Here is an 18811-nt window from a genome sequence, read left to right as displayed (position 1 = left end):
TCAGCCAGTCAGCTCCTTCGCTCTGAACTTCCCCATCTAATCCCAAAAAAGACAATCCACCAAGAAAATAGAATAAACAAATTAGGAAATTAGTGAAGACAAAGAATGATTGTACATCATGGAGAAACGATTTCATGGTGACTCATATCTAAACAAACAAACAAACAGACAAACAAACAAACAAACACACAAACTCAATGGCGGTCATTGCGTGACGGTCGATTGCGGTATTTGACTGAAACTTTTACTTTGACGTTCTGGCCCAACCTTATAATCGTCCCAATTATAGTTGGGACTGATCCCAGCATGGGTGTTTTAGTTGGGACGGCCAAACTGTAGTTGGGATCCAGAGATCTGTCACCAACTAGTCTTGAAAGAAGGCCTTCTTGTTTTGATTTTTCAAACGTAGAGGGCGCTACCATCCAAGAACCGCTCTCACGTTCGTTGAGCAGTGCGTCGTGAGAGCGGTTTTGGATGATAGCGCCCTCCACGTTGGAAAATTATGACGAATCAACACGAGAAGGTATTTCTACCAAGACTAGATCTCTGGATCCCAGCTACAGTTGGGCCGTCCAAACTGGAACACTCAAGTTGTGACCAGTTGCAACTACAGTTGGAGAAAATATTCTGAAGTTGGGACGGAATAACACTGCTAAATACACACAACAGTTCCGTATCATCATTCTTTTTCTGCCAAATGGAATCAGATGCATCTGAACAACAACAACAAACCGGCAGAAAGAGAAAACGAAAAACTAATCATTGTGAAGAATCGAACCAGCGAGCTCGTCAAGAGGAGGTAGGATTCACTCGAGTTTATAAATATTTAACCTCAGTATTTTTTAGAGACACTGACACATGCTCATGCCCATATGATGATGATGCTGCAGCCCCGCCTTACCACCACATGCATGTGCCTTGTTAAGTTGTTGTTGGCAACTTCTGCCCCCCTCACACTCTGTCTGTGTGGGTGTGGCCTTCAAGGCATCATCATGATCATCATGGAGGAAGGACATACTATTGTCCTCCTCCATGGGATGCTCTCAATCATGAGATCTCACTCTTCGGGGATGTACAAAACATACACGATGCCTACAAAATGGGCAATGCATTTGGAAAAGTTTCCGTATGGCGCCACCACTTTTTCATTCGAAATAAAATAATATAGTATCTAATTTACCTGATTGATATATCCCTTTTTGTAAAAATGAGTGAAAAAGTGGTGGCGCCATGCGGAAAGTTATCCCCAAATTCATCCCGCTTTAAATTGATGTATCTATTATTATACCTAGCCTCTACAGACATGTAGTAATTAATTCATATAAACGAAGAGAGAAAACTACATTTGGGATGAGAAGTTGACATGCACTGTTCTTTAAATTTACTTGACAGAAAGTAAAAGATGTAACTGACAGTGACATCATGTCATCAAAGAGAGTGTACGCTGAAGGAGAAAGAGAAAGATCGCAGAGTCCGTCAAAGGAAAAAAAGAAAACATTCCTCAGACAATCCAAACTACCAACGTTCCTTGGACATGTTGGAAAGGTATAAACTGGGTTATTCCTTGCTGGTCGGCAACTACTCCTAGAACTATGAGGTCCGTTCCGCGATCGTCTCCACTAACGAACCTCATAGCTTTAGGAGTAGTTGGCAACCACAATAGACTTCAAAGAGTGTGTACAACATTCCATTGGGCATTGGTAAGACACTGGAGATCTTCCTTAGCCGCCTGAATCCACTCACCCTCCGATAGTAACCCTCCTTCGCTATCGGGAGGAGGGTTACGTTATTGCAACTACCACAAAGACATCTTTTGACTTGCACCTTGATTTCAGTTTGCACACATTTTTAACATTTTGTTGTCGTGACCAATTTGCACCCAAATACGACAATTCCTCTGGAGGGATGTACTTACTTGGAAGATAGATAGAAAACAGAAATGTTTACAGCAGTTACACACTTGACATGATCAATTGGACTCAAAGATTTTCAGTACAGCTCGGACTATGGAAAACATCCCACTCCAAGGATAGCGAAAAGGATAACGATCACATCGCAAAGTGAACGCATTCTATTGGTTGAATTGCTCCACGCAGAAGGCGCACACGCTCATTCAACAAAAAGATTGCGTTCTCTTTGCGTCGTTATCGTTATTGTTTTTGTTATCGCTGCAGTGTGATTCGGCCTTTACAATATCTGTACCTGGATTGGGATAATGAGTAAATGATTACTAGAGCTTTGACTAGCTGTCAAGTCAATAATTCATTGTTTGAAAACGGCAATAACATGTTTTTTTGTTCACTCTTTTCCCATGACTCTGATGGTTAATAATGTGTTCTTTTAAATCTTTCACTCGTTTGTTATCTCGTTTACATGTATGTTGGGTCTTATCTTGTGTGGATTGAGTATGAAAGAAAGATTTGTTTTCTGTTCTTTTTGTAGAAGACACCCCCAAGCAGCCCAGCCAGATTACTACAATGCCATCGTGATATTCAAGAATACAGAAATGGGTATCCTGTAAGTCAATGTCCCCTTGGTCTAACTTTTCTTACCCCTCAATTTCGTAAACCCTGTAAGCACAAAAACTTCCTAAGCAGGGAAAAAAGTATTGCTTAACAGAATTAGGTTACCAGACAAAACTACAAAAACTTACATTTATGTGACTGGTGCCCCAATCAACTTTTGCTTAGCAGACAAAATTGCTGAGCAGTATTTTCAACTTAACAGCTTTATCAAATAGGTCCCTGTGCAATTGCCTCAGTACCAATTGGTTATTGTCCCTTTAAATGTTCTAGTTCAAACTTACGTTTCCTTCATTGAGTTACCTTTCATACAAACCTTGCCCTTATATTTGTTTTTGATTTTCTTTTCTACATCTTTGTTGATTTAGGATAAAGAAGATGATAAAAGTCTGATTGATAACCTGAGGTTTTATAAAAACGAGATCCAATCCAGACCCAGAGGTAAAGTATATAATTCTTGCTTCTTTGCTGACTATTTTTTTTATTATTAAAAAGTAACAATTTATCTGTCAAAACTACAAGAAGTAGTTCTTGAGTCTGAGAAAAAAAGTTTTTGAGAAGAGTGGTCTTGTGTGCAGCACACTAGACTAAGCTTGGGCGATATCACGATATTATCGAATATCGCGATATTAATTTGGAAACGATTTCGATATCGGATGGATTTGGTTCTAATCGAAATATCGATATATCGCGATATATCGCGATAATCGCGATATATCGCGATATCGATTAAATGTTGCGATGTATTTGCTAGCTGAGACATCTTGCACCCCATAGGTTTGGAGTTAAGTTAGAAGAATAGGTCATTAGAACACCTCTCTTATGCTATGACTGTCTCTTCTACAACTTTCACTTGGAGTTTGAAGACTGATGATGTCAAATTTAATTAATCACGATTATATCGAATATCGCGATATATTGTCGGCGATATATCGTGAATAAAATAAATCGATATCGCCCAAGCTTACACTAGACCAGTCCGTCAAAACACTCCATTACTATTACCTAGTATCAAATGCATTCATTGAGAAAGATTAATGCAAGTGTTTACGTTATGATCAAGTATTTCATTTTTTATTCCAAATCCTGTTTTTTTTTAATCGTAGGTGACTTCATTGATGATATTCACAAACATTGGTATGGTGACTACAGTCGGTTGGAGGAACATCATGGGTACATACAGTGGTAAGTTCTTGGCAAATATTCCTCAATGGTAATGTAGCTTGATCTGCAATAGTGTAGCTTCAATAAGAACATTCCATCAATTTAAGGCACAATTCCTGTAAAAGCACTGGACACTATTGGTAAGTACTCAAATTTGTGCAACATGGGTTTTTTTCTTTCATTACTCTCTTGCAACTTTAAGATCTAAGTCCTAATATAGATTTTGATGAATATGTTTGGATACATCAAGTGAGAACTGAGAATACTAGTCTTAGACAATTACCAAAAGTGTCAAGACTAAACTCAAGAAGGTGGTTCAAAACAAACAGAGTATTGGAACCACTCTCTCACTGTGTTGTTTATTCTTGCTCCTGAATGAAATTAATGGATCATTCATTTTCCTTTTGCAGGTTATTTCCTATAAGAGAGCAAGGAATGAATTGGAAATCCCAAGAACTTCAACAACATGAAGCAAAGGTATTTACCAACTTAGGCTGTATTCGAATTGGTGGTTACAGCTATGGCTACAACTGTTGCTAAGGTTGTTGTTAAGGTCGACCTATACTTCAATGCATGATGACACAGAAATCTAGCCATAGCTGTAGCTGTAGCCGCCACTTCAGACACAGCCTTAGTTTCTATATAATCGTTCCAATGGCTCTCACTGCATTCATCTTGGCTAGAAAGCATTTCTTGTTTTCATCTTTCTTTATAACAGCTGCCGTCGATTTCATCAAACTCTTCCTAACTTAGGATTAATCTTAGGACTTAGGACGGGTTCAGTTCCGCTAAGTTAGGACGGGTTACTCGTCCTAACACAAGTTAGGATTAATCTTAGCGTTTCGTGAAATCGGCCGCAGGCCTGTGTGCTTCGTTTATGAAAGGGCAATGGTACCAAGGCATTTTCTCTTTGGTAAAGGGCACCCTATGAGGAAATTATAAATTTCTACCGGAGCATTTCAAGGGCAGCAAGGCAATGACCAGGGGGCATGGAGGCAATCGCCTTTGTTGCCTCCAAATCGGTATTCTTTTGTAATGAGTTTAAATTATTTAGTGGGTTATGTATGTACAGTGTGTTACTGTGTTCTACAGTTGCAATCAGTCCTTCTTCTTGTCCTGATCAGGAACATTCTTAGCTCCTTCAGTTTCTGTCTGGTTCTCCGTGTTCCATTTCCTGAATCTTGGAGAGGGTTAAGCCTGTGATAAAATAAATTTCATTTAGGGATGAAAAAACCTGTGTATAACATGAGTTACTAAGATGTTTTATTTTCTACTAACTAGAAAATCATCGCGAGTGAAGACGCTAGCAGGAGACTTATAAAGTCATATCGAATGATGCTTGATTTCTGGGGCATGCATCTTGAAGACGAGAAGACTGGAGTCATAGTACGAGGAGACAACTGGAAAGAAAGATTCACACATCTTAATAGGTAGGTTAAGATATTAATTTCAGAGAGATTCTTTGTATTTGTATTTCATTTCAGTTTTTCAAAGAGGTTGTTTCTTGTACATTAGGGTGTCATGGCCGAGTGGCTTAGAGGATCAAATTCAAGTTTTGGTGGTTAAGTCATCGGAGTGGGGGTTCAGGTCCAGGTCGTGTTTAGCAAGATACTTCACTATAATTGCTTTCTTTCCAGTAAAGGAATGTTATTGGCCAAAAAAACAGGTGCTTTCTAATCTAGCAAAAAAGAATTCAACAAGTTTGCTCAGCAATAATAACTTTGCATAGAGTTGAGTGATTATTAGTACAGTTGCTTCATTGTTTTGATTTAATACTTAGAGTTGTTCAAGTTTCCTCACAAGTTTCATCTTTAATGATTAGTTTTGTTTCTTGAATGATTTGTTCATGCAGGTCTTACCATAACTACTTGAGAATTACTAGGATGCTGAAATCTCTCGGGGAGCTTGGCCAAGAACATCTCAAGGCTCCGCTCCTTACATTCATCTTACAAGAAGTGATTAAGACTAGAACTCTCATTAATGCCAAGAGAAGCTGCTTGAACTATTGGATCCACACAATACTTGAGGAGAAGACGAGACAAAGTGTCTTAACTCTTGCTGATGATTTATGTAAGAAGTACACATCATGACCGAGTATGTCTCAAGCCTCCGTTCCTCACGTTCATCCTACAAGATGTGAGCAATACTAGAACACTCATTAATGCTAAGAGAAGTTGCTTGAACTATTGGATCCGCACTATACGTGATGAGAAGACGAGACAAAGTGTCTTAACTCTTGCTGATGATTTATGTAAGAAGTACATCATGACCAAAGTTGTAGTCTCAGTTCCCATCTCGAATTCATCCTACAAGAAGTGATCAAGAATATAACCCTCTTTGCCAAGGGAAGCTGCTTAAAGGCACTGGACATCTTTAGTAGTTATCAAAAACTGATTACATATTTTGCATGACATAGACACAAAATAAATAAAACGCTCACTATTTTTTACAATTTCCCCGGTGCTTTTAATTTCCCTAGTGTGGGATAATAAAGTTCTTATCTTATCTTATCTGAGCAGTAAACTTCCAATAGGAAATTAGTTTTATTTATTTTTCATGACATTTAATAATAACAAATTCTTATGAAGCGAATTTTACAATAACCGTCTCAAAGCGCTTTACATTAGTGCCCTGGTCATTGGGCCAATAACATTCCTTTTCAATCTTTTTCAGCTCCCAATAGGGAGTATACAGCCCCGAGCTGCTGTGGCGCTCCGAAGGATTTTCATTCACAATATCAACCTCTACCCTCGCAAGTACCCATTTATACCCCTGGGTGAAGAGAAGCAATTATACTAAAGTATCTTGCTCAAGGACACAAGTGTCACGACCAGGATTGGAACCCACACTATTCTATGGTGACTTAGCACCAGAACTTGAATTCGATGCTCTTAACATAAATATTTCAAGGGATGTTTTCTATATCATTATCATTAGACCGTGTAAGTTTTATGTAAATCTGTGATCTTCTAGACAAGTTTTTGTCTTGCCAATTCTGTAATGTGTTAAAAGTGTTGTTTTAATTTTTTAAATGTTATCAGTGACTTTGAGGGATTCAAACAAGCAAAAAAGAAGATTGTTTTACTTTTGAATGAAGTGTCACGTGTGTTATAAATACTGGATGGCATTGTAGACAATAGCAGGCCGGTGAGTGATCAGAAGAGGGACCTAATTTAATACTCTTCTTTAAACTTGTGAGAACAGATTTATTTCTGATGTAACAATAACACTTTTTTATTTCTAGATTGTTAATTTTCAACCAGTTTTTATGTACTTTTGGTGTGAACAGATTGTTGATTGACTTTATATGAGAAATACTGAAATAAAAAAGTTACATTTTTATAATTGCACATAGCAATTGGTTTAAAAGTTATTTGAATGAGTCCTAGTACGTACTAAATATCAAGATTTGTTTATTTTCATTAAAAATGATAGCAGAAATCTATAGCCGTAGCTAGGTGTAGCCGCAATTAATCCTGACTTAGCTTCATGCCCCTCCCCCGTGCCCAAGCCCCGCCCCTACTCCCTTGCCCCGCCGCACCCCCCCCCCCCCCCCCCCCCCCCTTTGCCAGGGACAATCTCCTATCCTTTCTCTGACTCAGTGTTTAACCATCGCCTTGTATAATAGCCATGAGGCCGAGCGAGTGTCGAATCAATGTTGTACGAGGTTGAACGTGCATTACGTCACCACCCAAGAGCCAATAAGCGTCGCGTTGTCTTGCATATCTTTACATGGCGCGCGCAATTTAATAAGATGGCTGCCTAAATTGGGACGCCCAGATCGTATGTTGTCAGTGAGAATTTTGTCATTATTTCCGTAAAACAGAGTTTCAAATCTGTTTTGTTTGTGACATTTGGATGCAGGAAATACTCTACAAGATGAATGGTGTAAAATTTTACAGGTAAGTTGCTGTATAATAGTAATGTTTTTGTTGTTTTCCCTTGTCGTTTTACGACAACAAACAAAATCATAATGGTGGATGGAAATGGAAGGCTTAACGCTGGGCGAGGCAGCTGCCACGTTCATTGTTGTAAATGTTGAAATTGTAAATGGCCCAAAATGCTGTAAAACCAATGTTTTTGGTGAAGCCTCTCCTGAATAAATGAACAACAAAATTACAACAGCAGCGTCCATACAAAACTTGATTTTCTAAGTAGTTAGGGGGCCTATTCCATGGTTAGGCCTTACTGCTTCTTTCTTCATTTCATTCATTCATTTCAATTTCATGTTCTTTGTTGTTGTTGAACTTGTCTTGACTCTTGAGAAGTTTCATTTTAATATAAGATAATTGTGATTATGAGTTATTTATCCTTGCTCTATTGTTAGAATGATGTATGTTTACAATTACATAATCATCAATCATCATGTACTTTTATATTATTTTTACCTTGTGCTTGTCAAGTAGAAATAAGGAATGTTTCCTTACACTTTTTGGATTACTTTCTGTATGGCGCCACCACTTTTTTACTAATTTTTACAAAAAGGGATATCTTATTGAGGTTAATTAGGTACTATCGTATTTTATATCGAATGAAAAAGTGGTGGCGCCATACGGAAACCTTTCCTTTACACATTTTGATTTTGTCCCCAAACTGCCAAGGAAGAATTGAAGAAATAGTTCTAAATTATTATAACAAGTTTATACTGCTATAAAATAAGTGTATGATTTGTATAATACATCATGGGCTCTAAATTAACTAAAGTTTAATTGTTTAATTAATAATTGTTTGTTTTCCTCATTGTGAATTTGCAGCAGCAGTTACGATAGTGACTCCAGTGATGAGGATGGAACAGATCAAGAATACGACAGCTTCTCCCAAAATGATCCAAATGGCAAAAAACTCATCAATAGAGGGCGTTGGAGTAAAGATGAGGTTCGTAATTTTAGGGTTCAGGTTTTTGTGTGTCAGTTCAATTGTACAAATTATAAACAGGTTGATTTATGTTTTTATTTCAATCTGAGAAAAAATAAATTAGCTGTTGAAAACTGCATACCAACCAAAAGGACCTACTACATAAATTCAAACAAGTTGTAAATGGCCTAGGTTTCAACTGTAGCAGAGTCCTTCTTAAAGGCTAAAATGACAACACAACAAACATAGAAGGAAATTACAAATAACCCTTTGTTTGTGCCTTCTCCTTTTCCCTACAGATAGATCCCCGTTTTAGCTAAGCTTGGGGGGTTCCAGAAATTTGGGGCTCGGTTCCGGTTCCGAAAAAAAGCTCGGTTCTGAGACATACCTGGTTCCAATTCAATATAAAACATAAGCCGCCCGTCCCGAGCTCACACACACACAATTGAGCCGATCTATTTTAACTGAAAATAACCAAGTTAATCAGACATCGGTCCCGAGCTCACACACACACAATTGGAGCCGATCTATTTTTAACGAAAATACCAGAATACCCACCCCAAGTCAATCAGACATCGTGCCACCGAGCACCTATTCTCCCTGCATTTAAACAAGTCTTTGATTTAGCTGGCAGTACGCCCGTTGTGTAGCAGTACGTCCGTAGTGCAGTACGTCCGTAGTGCAGTACGTCCATAGTGCAGTACGTCCGTAGTGCATGCAGTGTGTCATCTCTGTACATACAAGTGTACATGCCTGTACATGCATACAGTACTGTGTGTTTTGTGCATGGGGCAAGCTTTTATGAATATGGATATATCGGCAGCCAATCACAACGTGCTGTCTATTTGGACTTTGGACTCTGTACATGTACATGTATATGCATGAGATATACATGTATAGATGCCTATGCATTTGAGGGGCTGTGCACTGTGTATGCAGCCACCGTGATAGTTGATAATCATTTCTATAGCCGGTTCGTCGCAGGATCGGCTCCACAGAGCCTTTTATAATTGGGACCGACAAAAGCGGGTACCCGGTTCCACAGAAGAGTGGAATCGCCGGTCCGGTTTTCAATTTGGAACCGGGTAGAACCGGGTAACCGAAGGAACCGCCCAAGCTTAGTTTTAGCCTGCCTCATTTACTAATTAATTACTTGTTATCCCTCTTCCCACCCTTGATACTGTCCTTTGTGTTTGAATCTTCTTGTGGTCAAACCACAAACCAGCCCCTTCCCTCCACTCACTTTTGTCTCCCTATTCATTGTTTACCCCTTGCTTTTTTCTGAATGTATTTCCACTTCACTGCTTATGTTACTTGTTTGTTGCGTTGTCATTTAGCCTTTAAGAAAGACTGTTAGGGTTCAAACATCAGGTCATTAACTATTTTTTGTATATCTGTTGCTCTAAAAGTTAATCATTCTTGAATTTTGCTTCACAGGATGAGACTTTACGTCAAACCATAGACAAGTACGGGTCTGAAGACTGGAAATATATCGCTAGTTTCTTTCCTGATCGTTCTGAGATGCAGTGTTATCATCGTTGGCAGAAAGCTCTAAATCCAGATCTTGTGAAAGGACCGTGGACTAAGGAGGTAAGCTTCTTAAAGTTCTTGAAGTTTTGCCTGGTTTAATTTGTAATAATGTCTCATCTTTTAAGCATTTGTTTAGGTTTTAATAATGCATCTAGTATTCTTCTTTTTTATGTACAGCGCCTTTGAGCAATTTTGTTGATACATGGCACTTTATAAATTATTATTATTCAATTATTATGAGGGTGTCTTTTTTATTTTGATAACAACTGTTGTACATTTTATAACAGGAGGATGATAAAGTGACTCAACTCGTCAAGCAGTATGGACCAAAACGCTGGTCACTAATATCCAAATTTCTCATCGGCCGTAGTGGGAAGCAATGTCGAGAAAGGTAGGTCAAGAAATATTGAGATTAAACCAAATAAGTCTACATGTCACCGAGGCAAAAAAGTTGATTGCCTCTTTACCCCCTGATCATTGCCTTGCTGCCCTTGTAATGCTCCAGTAGAAATGTACAATTTCATCATAGGGTGCCCTTTACCGAGGAGAAAATGTCTTGGTGCCCATGCCCTTTCCAAAAAGAAGCATACATGCCTGTACATGAATTCCAGCAATCAACAATAACAATGCCTCAACCCCATTGGGGGTAATTGCCTAATCCTGGATTTCACACCTTTGTTCTTTCTGGCTGTGTCCTTTTGTTGTACACATGTATGTGACATAACAAGAATGGACAGGCTTCCACCATTGTGTGTCATTATATGCGGCTCAATGAGGCAAATTAGAGCCTTCAAAGAGGACCATTACAGCTTATACAGCTGAGGTTCTGTGAATCATAGGGTATGTTCAGACAGCGTACTAAGTTAGACCCGAACCGGTTAAACTTTTACGAACAGCAGGGGGTGATCGTAAATATAAAACCCCTTTGCGTTCAGACAGCACTGAGTTAAACCCGATCCGGTTTATCTTTGGTTTTAAGAGGTCAAAGAAAACGCGACCCCGTTACTCTAACATCCTGTTTATTGTCCTGTTCATTGGTCACCGTGTGTTTACGTAATGATTACGAAGGTCAATGGGTCGCCTGTTGTGAGTTAAACCGGATCTGGTCTTTTTTATTCTGTCCACACACAGTGTTAAAAGATAAACACCGAAGCGGTCTAAAGATAAACCCCCTCCCTGGACGGTTTATCTTTTGTGGGTTGAACTCAATTCGGACTAACTTTAGATCTGTTCAGACACACTGAGTTAAACTCGATCGAGTTGAACCATGAGTTATACCAACTTAAGTACCATGTCAGAACGCACCCTCAGTCAGCGCCTGCTCATACTTTCTCTCAAAACAACATTGAATCCTAAAGCTCATTATGAGAACCTTTGTTGTCTTTCCTTGCCAAGAAACTACACAAAAGTTCCAAAGAATTTTGTCTCTGAATCTTTAGTTTCCTCAATATTAAATACTACAACTTTGATTTGTTTCTTACCTTTGAAGGTGGCACAATCATCTTAATCCTGACATTAAGAAGAGTGCCTGGACACAAGATGAGGATAGGATCATTTATGATGCTCATAAACGTCTTGGGAACCGCTGGGCAGAGATCGCTAAGCAGCTTCCAGGAAGGTAAACCAAACAGACTCCATCAGATCTTAAAGATCGAGCCGCGAACGCAGCGTGCGAAGCCGGAGCCCAAGCCGTGGTTGTACATTTCCACAACTCTAATACTCCTGAAGGATACAGGCACTGACTCCTCTCATCAGCTGATCAGACCCGGCTTTCTGTTCCTAGAACTAGATAGAAGGCTTGGGATAGCTCATTCGTCATGGCTGCCCCGAAAGCATTCCTGTTCCCACAATCAATCCTTTGTTTTCGTCTACTGTAAAGCTTGATGATAATGAAGACAGTTCCCTTATTAGGCTGTAAGGCTCCTTGAGCATCCCTTGGGGTGGATATGTGCGCATAATAATTTTTATTATAATTATTTATTAATATAAGATTATTTTGTTGATACCAGAACGGATAATGCTATCAAGAATCACTGGAACTCCACAATGAAGAGGAAAGTAGAGACTCAGAATCCATACACACCTGTTAAGCAACATCCGTTGAGCAATCAGGTAAGATCATCTTTGATCATTTATCTTTACCCTTCTAATTACCTGCAACCAAATATCATGCCTGTTTTTATTGTGTCTCCACTGCAATATTAAGGCGTGCCATGACGTTAATGTGCTGAGCCATTGTATTATGAAGATAATTTATTTGTTTATTTATGTTTCTGAACTTCCAGATTACTTTGGTGTATCCAGACTCTGCTAGTTCATCCATGACGGATTCAGGTAAAGCTTCTCTCACTGCATCTTCATTTGTTACCATCATTTCTAATCATCATCATCATTCCTGATCATCTTTCGCCTGGAATTACATGAACGGCCATTGCCTTAGCTGCCCTCATCATGGCCTAGGTGCCCTCATCATGGCCTAGGTGCCCTCATCATGGCCTAGGTGCCCTCATCATGGCCTATGTGCCCTCATCATGGCCTAGGTGCCCTCATCATGGCCTAGGTGCCCTCATCATGGCCTAGGTGCCCCTTTAAAAGTTTCCTTCCCATATACTTCTAGATTTTCCAATGAAAGTGCCCTTTGCAAAACAAAATGAAATGTCCATACAGTGATATGTAACCATGGTAACTGTTTGTTGTAGATATGATGAAGAGCCAAGGATCGTCTCATGGATTGAGTCATGTGTTGCAACCTCTCCATAGCAACACATTAGCCAATCAGAATGCAGGAAGTAACCTTTGGATGTCCCCACAACGTCCGATATCCAATAGGAATACAGAAGACAACTTGATGTACTGGATGGTTCGTGACGAAGAGGTCTTGACCCCACTAAGGTAGAATTCATCTGCTATCATTTAATCTTGAATAATTAATCTTAACTAATTGCCTAAATAATCTTAGTGTTTTCCTTCTTACTCTCAGACTTACTAATCTTGTAAATATTTGCTCTCCTAAACCAATTTTCTTCTTTTTAAATTGTGTGTTCTCTGTAAATCTTCCTGTATTTCGACTCTTGGCCGCCATGGGAAATTTGTTTTTAAAAAATAAACCATTATTCTTATGAATGACTGAACAAATTAATGATTTACTTCATTTAATCATTGAATACATCCAGAATGTGAATTCAAACTTGTTGTTTGTCTTTCCTTTCTAGGGGTATTCCTGATTTCACGGATCCTACTCGTCTCTTGGAGCTTAACACAGATTTTGATTTGATGCTGAATAATGATGAAAATGACGCTACACCAACTGTTCACAAGGCCAGCACAGGTAAATCAAGATTTTAAACCTACTTATTTCACTGTCAACATTTTGCAAGTGACCATACTCGTTTGCTAAAATGTTGAAAGAAAAGAAGAAATGATCCTTTCTGCAATTAATGAAACACTACCCTAATTTGTTTTTAACCTGTTAGACAGTCTGATTACTAGGTTTTATTTGAGTGATACTGTTTTTTCTCAAGCAACATTTGAAGATTAGTAAAAACTCTTAGACCCTGTTATATCTAAACTCGGGTTCTTCTCAGAACCATCAGAAATGAGATTTATCTTTGAATAATTACCCACACCCCTTCTCAATATTGTTTGTTTATTGTTATTGTCCTACAGGTTACCATTTTGACAGCCATGCTATATCCGAGTTATCAAGAGGAAGTTATGGGACTCTGATTCCAATCACGTCACCAGTTACCTCCAAGTTCAGCACGCCTCCTACCATCTTGCGCAAGAGTAGACCTAGACTTGTATCCTTTTTACTCAAGATATTGTGGCATGTCGCGGCCTAGCGGTTTAAGAGCACCAGACTGGAGTTCTGGTATTTATGATCGGCAGATGGTGGGGTCGAGTCCCAGTCATTAGCAAAACACTTATTTCTTTAACATTTTGCTTCGTCCTTCAGATGGGACGTAAAGCTGATGGTCCCCCTTGTTGAGTAATGCATGTAAAAGAACCCAGTGCACTTATTGAAAGGAGAAGAGATTTGCCCCGGTTTATCTGGTTTGATTGGGTGGCTGCATATCGTACCACAGCATCTTGTAAAACATGACATGGTACTATGTAAAACATTACATGGTACTATGTAAAACATTACATGGTACTATGTAAAACATGACATGGTACTGTGTAAAACATGACATGGTACTATGTAAAACATGACATGGTACTATGTAAAACATTACATGGTACTATGTAAAACATGACATGGTACTGTGTAAAACATGACATGGTACTATGTAATAACTTACTATGTAAAAGGTTTAGGTCATATAATTCAGAGTAAAAATAGTCTTCTGTTAACCTAGACTAGTCCCCTAATGAATTCATTGTATAAATGTATGATTTTGTTATATCCTTAACTTCTATCTCAGCGCTCTAGGCGTATTCTTGAGAGTAGTATTATGACCACACCCAATGGCACACCCATCAAGAGCTTACCATTCTCACCATCAAGGGTATGTATCTTACTTTACAAGTCTTCAAACATTCAAACGCCAAAGACAACATCAAGAATGTTTGTTTAAAGCAACTCATTACTGGTACATGTTTACGTTCTCTCATGTTCATTTTAGTTGTAATGTTATCACTGCTTATTGTTTTTGTATTTTGTCTCTAGGGCTGTTCCCCACAAGCCTCGGCTTATTTGAACAGCCTCCTTAACTCACAACTTACACTATTACCTTTATTTTCAGTATTACTCATGTTTACTCATTGCTTGTTTTGTACTACTTTATTGTTGTCCATATGGTTCTGTCTTTTGCAATGATATCAGTATGGAAATAAATGTTACATTTAATTCAAACTGAATTATATTGTTCATGCAGTTCTTGAATATTGATGGAGCTGATCAAGTTGATGTATGCCAGCAGATGTTGACCTCCACACCGGTCATCAAAGGTCAACATGAAACCACGCCCAATATGTACGCTACTGGTACACCAGTCAGTAGGTAGGTGCTTATTATATTAATCTGTATTCCACTCCAGCTTGTGTGATAAATAAATGTGTTTACATGTATAATGTGTTGTGTGCCTTAAACAAATGCTGTGTTATTATTACTTATGTACAGTGTACTTTTTTTCAGTATGTGCCTTTTTATCTGTCCATGGTTCACTTTTTAACTCTCTATTTAAGCCTACTCCTGTTCTATTGTACCGTTTACCCTTTTTTAATGTATCTTATATTGGTGTGTTTTATGTTAAGTTTTATTGTATTTGTGATTTATTTGTAACTTATTTGAACTGAGTGTAATTCATCAAGAGATCTGTCTTCAATAATACCCACTTTTATTTAAGTTTTTATAAATGTTTCATTCAAGATTTATATTCTATTTTTCAGATATTTCCGAACCCCGAATAATGCCAAACGATCTCTGTTAGAGTCCACGCCAAGAACGCCCACGCCGCTCAAAAATGCTCTGGCAGCTTTAGAGAAGAGAAGTGGAACAAGTAAATTCATGGTATGTAACAAACAAGCAATCTTACTTGATTTTAAGTCAGAAACAGATTGAGTGATACCTGATTTTTCTCATCCTACACTTTGAGTTGGTTAAACTTTAAATTCTTAATGTAAAATTATTATTCTTCTAAGAAATGCAACCCCAATCTTCCCATATTAATTTTGTAGCGTGCTGCTTAAACTTTGACGGTACTTTCCAACATTTCCAACAGTTGCTCATAATTACTGTTAGTATATTTGTTTTTTTGAGAAAACAAAATTAGCTTTTGCGAACTGCTTACCAACCAAAAGTACCTATGTAATAAAGGCTAAGAATAGTTAATGGCATAACAGTCCAACCCTAGCAGAGTCTTTCTTTGTTTCCATTAAATACCGCTTTTCTGTTTAATCTTTATTTAGCCATGTACTCCGGGTCAACTTGAAGATATATCTGAGATCATTAAGCAAGATATTGGAAGTTGGTCCTCGATGAAACGAGTCTCTGTTAGAGTTTCTGTGGTAAGTCAACTCTGATAAAAATTGCTAAGCACAGAAAAATCTTACTCAGCGAGTATTCTCCTACCTCGTCTAGCACCAAACATTTCTCCTTTATTCCTGTTTATCCTGTTGTTGGTGGTTATAGTGCTGTAGGATATTTTACCTCAAAGATGTTTTTCAAATGATAATCGTTGATTGTGATTAGATTTGAAACACTTGTTAAGTGTCAAATTTGATTTGCCGTGACTGATTTTTGTTTTTGATTTGTCGTTTCTATGTATTTTGTATATAATGGTAATTTTTAGTGTGTATTTTGTTGTGTGTATTTGAGTAAAAACATGTTTTTAGAAATGCACAACCATAATGCATTTCACTGTGTATATTTTACGTGTGAAAATAAAATAATAAAGTTTTTTGCTAACTAATGATTCATCAATTTGTTATCTTAGACTGATTCTCCTAATAAGCGTGTTCGTAAATCACTGACGGAAGAAATGGCTTCAGAAACGGACCTAAGCTCAAGTCACTTTGCAGATGATGAGGTAAGAATGCAATGCAAACATCTCCTTAACAGACCTGAAACTTCACGAAGGCATCGAAGGCAATTGCCGTCTTGGTGCCCTTTTGAAATGCTCTGGTAGAAGTTTCCAATTCTGTCTTGGGATGTCCTTTACCACAGAGAAAAATGCCTTGGTGCCCTTGCCCTTTCAACAACGAAGCATACAGGCCTACCTTGAACCCATCTGTTTTGTTTACTTAATTCAACTGTTTAAAGGTCATTGTACTGATGGAGATTTTATGCTAACCTCTGCTTTTGTTCTTTAAGCTTTGTTTTGTGCCTTCTATTTATCTATTTTGTACTGCATAATTAGGATACTGAGGATCTTTTGGTTCCCTCATTATGTTGTGTTTTTTGTGCTACTTTGCCTGTTATTTTGCCAAATGTTGATCATTATTTAAAATTGCTATCTTTTTACTGTAATGACCACGGTGTAACCTCTCCCCCCCCCCCATCAGTTATTTTACATGTTTTACTGTAGTATTTTGTAGCTAACAGTTTATTTTAAGTACTTGTATATTTAGGCTTTGAGTATTTTTACTTTAATATTTTATTGATGTGTTTCTTGTGATGACTTGTATTTTGGTTTACCTTTTGCTGTTTACTTCAATTTACTATAAACTATATTTTACTATTATTATTAGTATTAAGAGATTAAGGCATAACTTGTGATTTAAATGTCAGTGTCAGGTTTATTGTTTTCAAATATTTTCATAGATACTTTTGAGATATTTTCAAAGCAATATTTAAATCATTATTTTTAGTCTTCTTAATCTTTACTTTGGCGATGATTTAATCTTTTTGTTTGCATTAATTTCTCTTCCTTTAGCAAAGTCACAGTTTACTCTCAGATTCCCTGTTGATGTCTCCACCAATGAGTTCAATGACGTCAACGTCTGGAACGGCATTCAACAACGCCTTCCTTTTACCGGCTACATCCCCAGTCAAGATGACGAGTAAACTATCCAAGAATAGAAGTAAACACTCGCTGCATGAAACTCCGTTTAAACCTCCGATGGTAAGTTCCAAGTTTCAATAATACTAATAATAATAACTAATTCATATAAAGTGCATTTCACAATAACGTCTCAATGTGCTTTACATTAGTGCCATAGTCATTGGGTTTGGGTTTGGGTTTAGGGTCATTGACCTCATTGGTGGAGACATCATTTGAATGTACCTGTACTGTTAATGCTGTGTATTGGAAAACAATTTCATGTGATGATAAAATTGTAATTGAAAACCCTGAGTTATGCAAATATTTGTATCGTTCTTTATTCACTAGAATTTCTTTTTTTAAATGACTGTTTTTTATTTTTATTTTCCAGCTTGATAAAGAGTGGGAGAAGATTGTTTGTGGTAAATCGGAGGACCAGATCTTCATGACAGAAGCAGCTCGCAAGATCTTACGCTCTTGTCGTCCTCGATCTCTCAATCTCTAAACTTCCTCGCTCTCTCAACTTCTTAACTTCCTCGCTCTCTCAACCTCTTAACTTCCTCGCTCTCTCAACCTCTTAACTTCCTCGCTCTCTCAACCTCTTAACTTCTCTTGCAGTTCTGTCTTTTATTTTGCTAGTACTGTTGTATGTCATTGTTGATTCAATGTTTTAAGTCTGTTATCTTAAATACGTGATCCGCTTAAAAACAATATATCCAACATCGTTCAATTAATGTCTTCTTTGTGTTACTTTAATATCCGTTACTGTAATCCTAAACCACTTCAAACTTTGCAATTTTAAATGTATATCTACATGTATAACTTTTAATCTGGGTTTAGATTTGATTCAGAAAGCTGGCTTGATTGTATTTTAAACTCTCTTGATTGCCGTCTGTCGAAGATATAATGTAGCCTTTGAGAAAGACTCGGGCCATTAACTATTTTTTGAAGATATAATTTGCACAATCCTCATGAACTTTCCGAGTTCAAAACAAAATCTCACGAAATAACTTTAGTTTTGATTGATCATTTTATGGTTTGCTGTGGTTACGTTGAGTATAACATATCTAAAATTCTTGCTTTAAAAAAAGTTCCTCTGAAAAAAGATTCAATAATAAGATTGGATTGACTAGACTTGGATTGGTAACATTTTACAGATGATAGTTTTGTATGTACATAAACTAAAGTCTTTGACAGTAAACCTGGTGTTTTAACGGTCAAGCAGTTGTAGAAAACAGTCTTTAGTCAAACAGTGTG

At 37.7% G+C, this 18811-nt stretch overlaps 2 protein-coding genes across 2 annotated transcripts; both read left to right on the top strand.

Moving 5' to 3' along the window:
• Nucleotides 1-638: 638 nt before the first annotated feature.
• On the top strand, nucleotides 639-6240 carry LOC117299391 (opioid growth factor receptor-like protein 1). The gene is made up of 9 exons (XM_033782931.1): nucleotides 639-799; nucleotides 1393-1545; nucleotides 2443-2517; nucleotides 2891-2963; nucleotides 3629-3707; nucleotides 4097-4163; nucleotides 4968-5116; nucleotides 5539-5769; nucleotides 5949-6240. Exons 1-9 carry the CDS (start codon nucleotides 698-700, stop codon nucleotides 5953-5955), a joined length of 936 nt encoding a protein of 311 aa, XP_033638822.1. The 5' UTR covers nucleotides 639-697; the 3' UTR covers nucleotides 5956-6240.
• A 1214-nt stretch (nucleotides 6241-7454) lies between these two features.
• LOC117299326 (myb-related protein A-like) lies at nucleotides 7455-18127 on the top strand. Its single transcript, XM_033782844.1, has 17 exons — nucleotides 7455-7588; nucleotides 8441-8561; nucleotides 9978-10130; nucleotides 10358-10461; nucleotides 11560-11688; nucleotides 12080-12182; nucleotides 12356-12404; nucleotides 12770-12962; nucleotides 13283-13398; nucleotides 13737-13870; nucleotides 14495-14578; nucleotides 14948-15072; nucleotides 15462-15582; nucleotides 15981-16079; nucleotides 16508-16600; nucleotides 17447-17635; nucleotides 17946-18127. Exons 1-17 carry the CDS (start codon nucleotides 7545-7547, stop codon nucleotides 18057-18059), a joined length of 1971 nt encoding a protein of 656 aa, XP_033638735.1. The 5' UTR covers nucleotides 7455-7544; the 3' UTR covers nucleotides 18060-18127.
• Nucleotides 18128-18811: the final 684 nt, after the last annotated feature.

The sequence above is a fragment of the Asterias rubens genome, chromosome 14 (genome assembly GCF_902459465.1).
Source record: "Asterias rubens chromosome 14, eAstRub1.3, whole genome shotgun sequence".
Lineage (NCBI taxonomy): Eukaryota > Metazoa > Echinodermata > Asteroidea > Forcipulatida > Asteriidae > Asterias > Asterias rubens.
Note: the sequence above shows the minus strand (reverse complement) of the source record. Positions and strands in the feature narration are given on the sequence as shown.

What these genes read in the sequence shown, in the direction of transcription:
- LOC117299391 (XM_033782931.1), top strand. Translation starts at nt 698, where the DNA reads ATGGAATCAGATGCATCTGAACAACAACAACAAACCGGCAGAAAGAGA. An exon ending in TCCTTGGACATGTTGGAAAG is followed by an intron (nt 1,546 to 2,442) that starts GTATAAACTGGG and finishes TTCTTTTTGTAG; the next exon opens with AAGACACCCCCAAGCAGCCC. An exon ending in GATCCAATCCAGACCCAGAG is followed by an intron (nt 2,964 to 3,628) that starts GTAAAGTATATA and finishes TTTTAATCGTAG; the next exon opens with GTGACTTCATTGATGATATT.
- LOC117299326 (XM_033782844.1), top strand. Translation starts at nt 7,545, where the DNA reads ATGCAGGAAATACTCTACAAGATGAATGGTGTAAAATTTTACAG. An exon ending in AACATCCGTTGAGCAATCAG is followed by an intron (nt 12,183 to 12,355) that starts GTAAGATCATCT and finishes CTGAACTTCCAG; the next exon opens with ATTACTTTGGTGTATCCAGA. An exon ending in TACCATTCTCACCATCAAGG is followed by an intron (nt 14,579 to 14,947) that starts GTATGTATCTTA and finishes TTGTTCATGCAG; the next exon opens with TTCTTGAATATTGATGGAGC.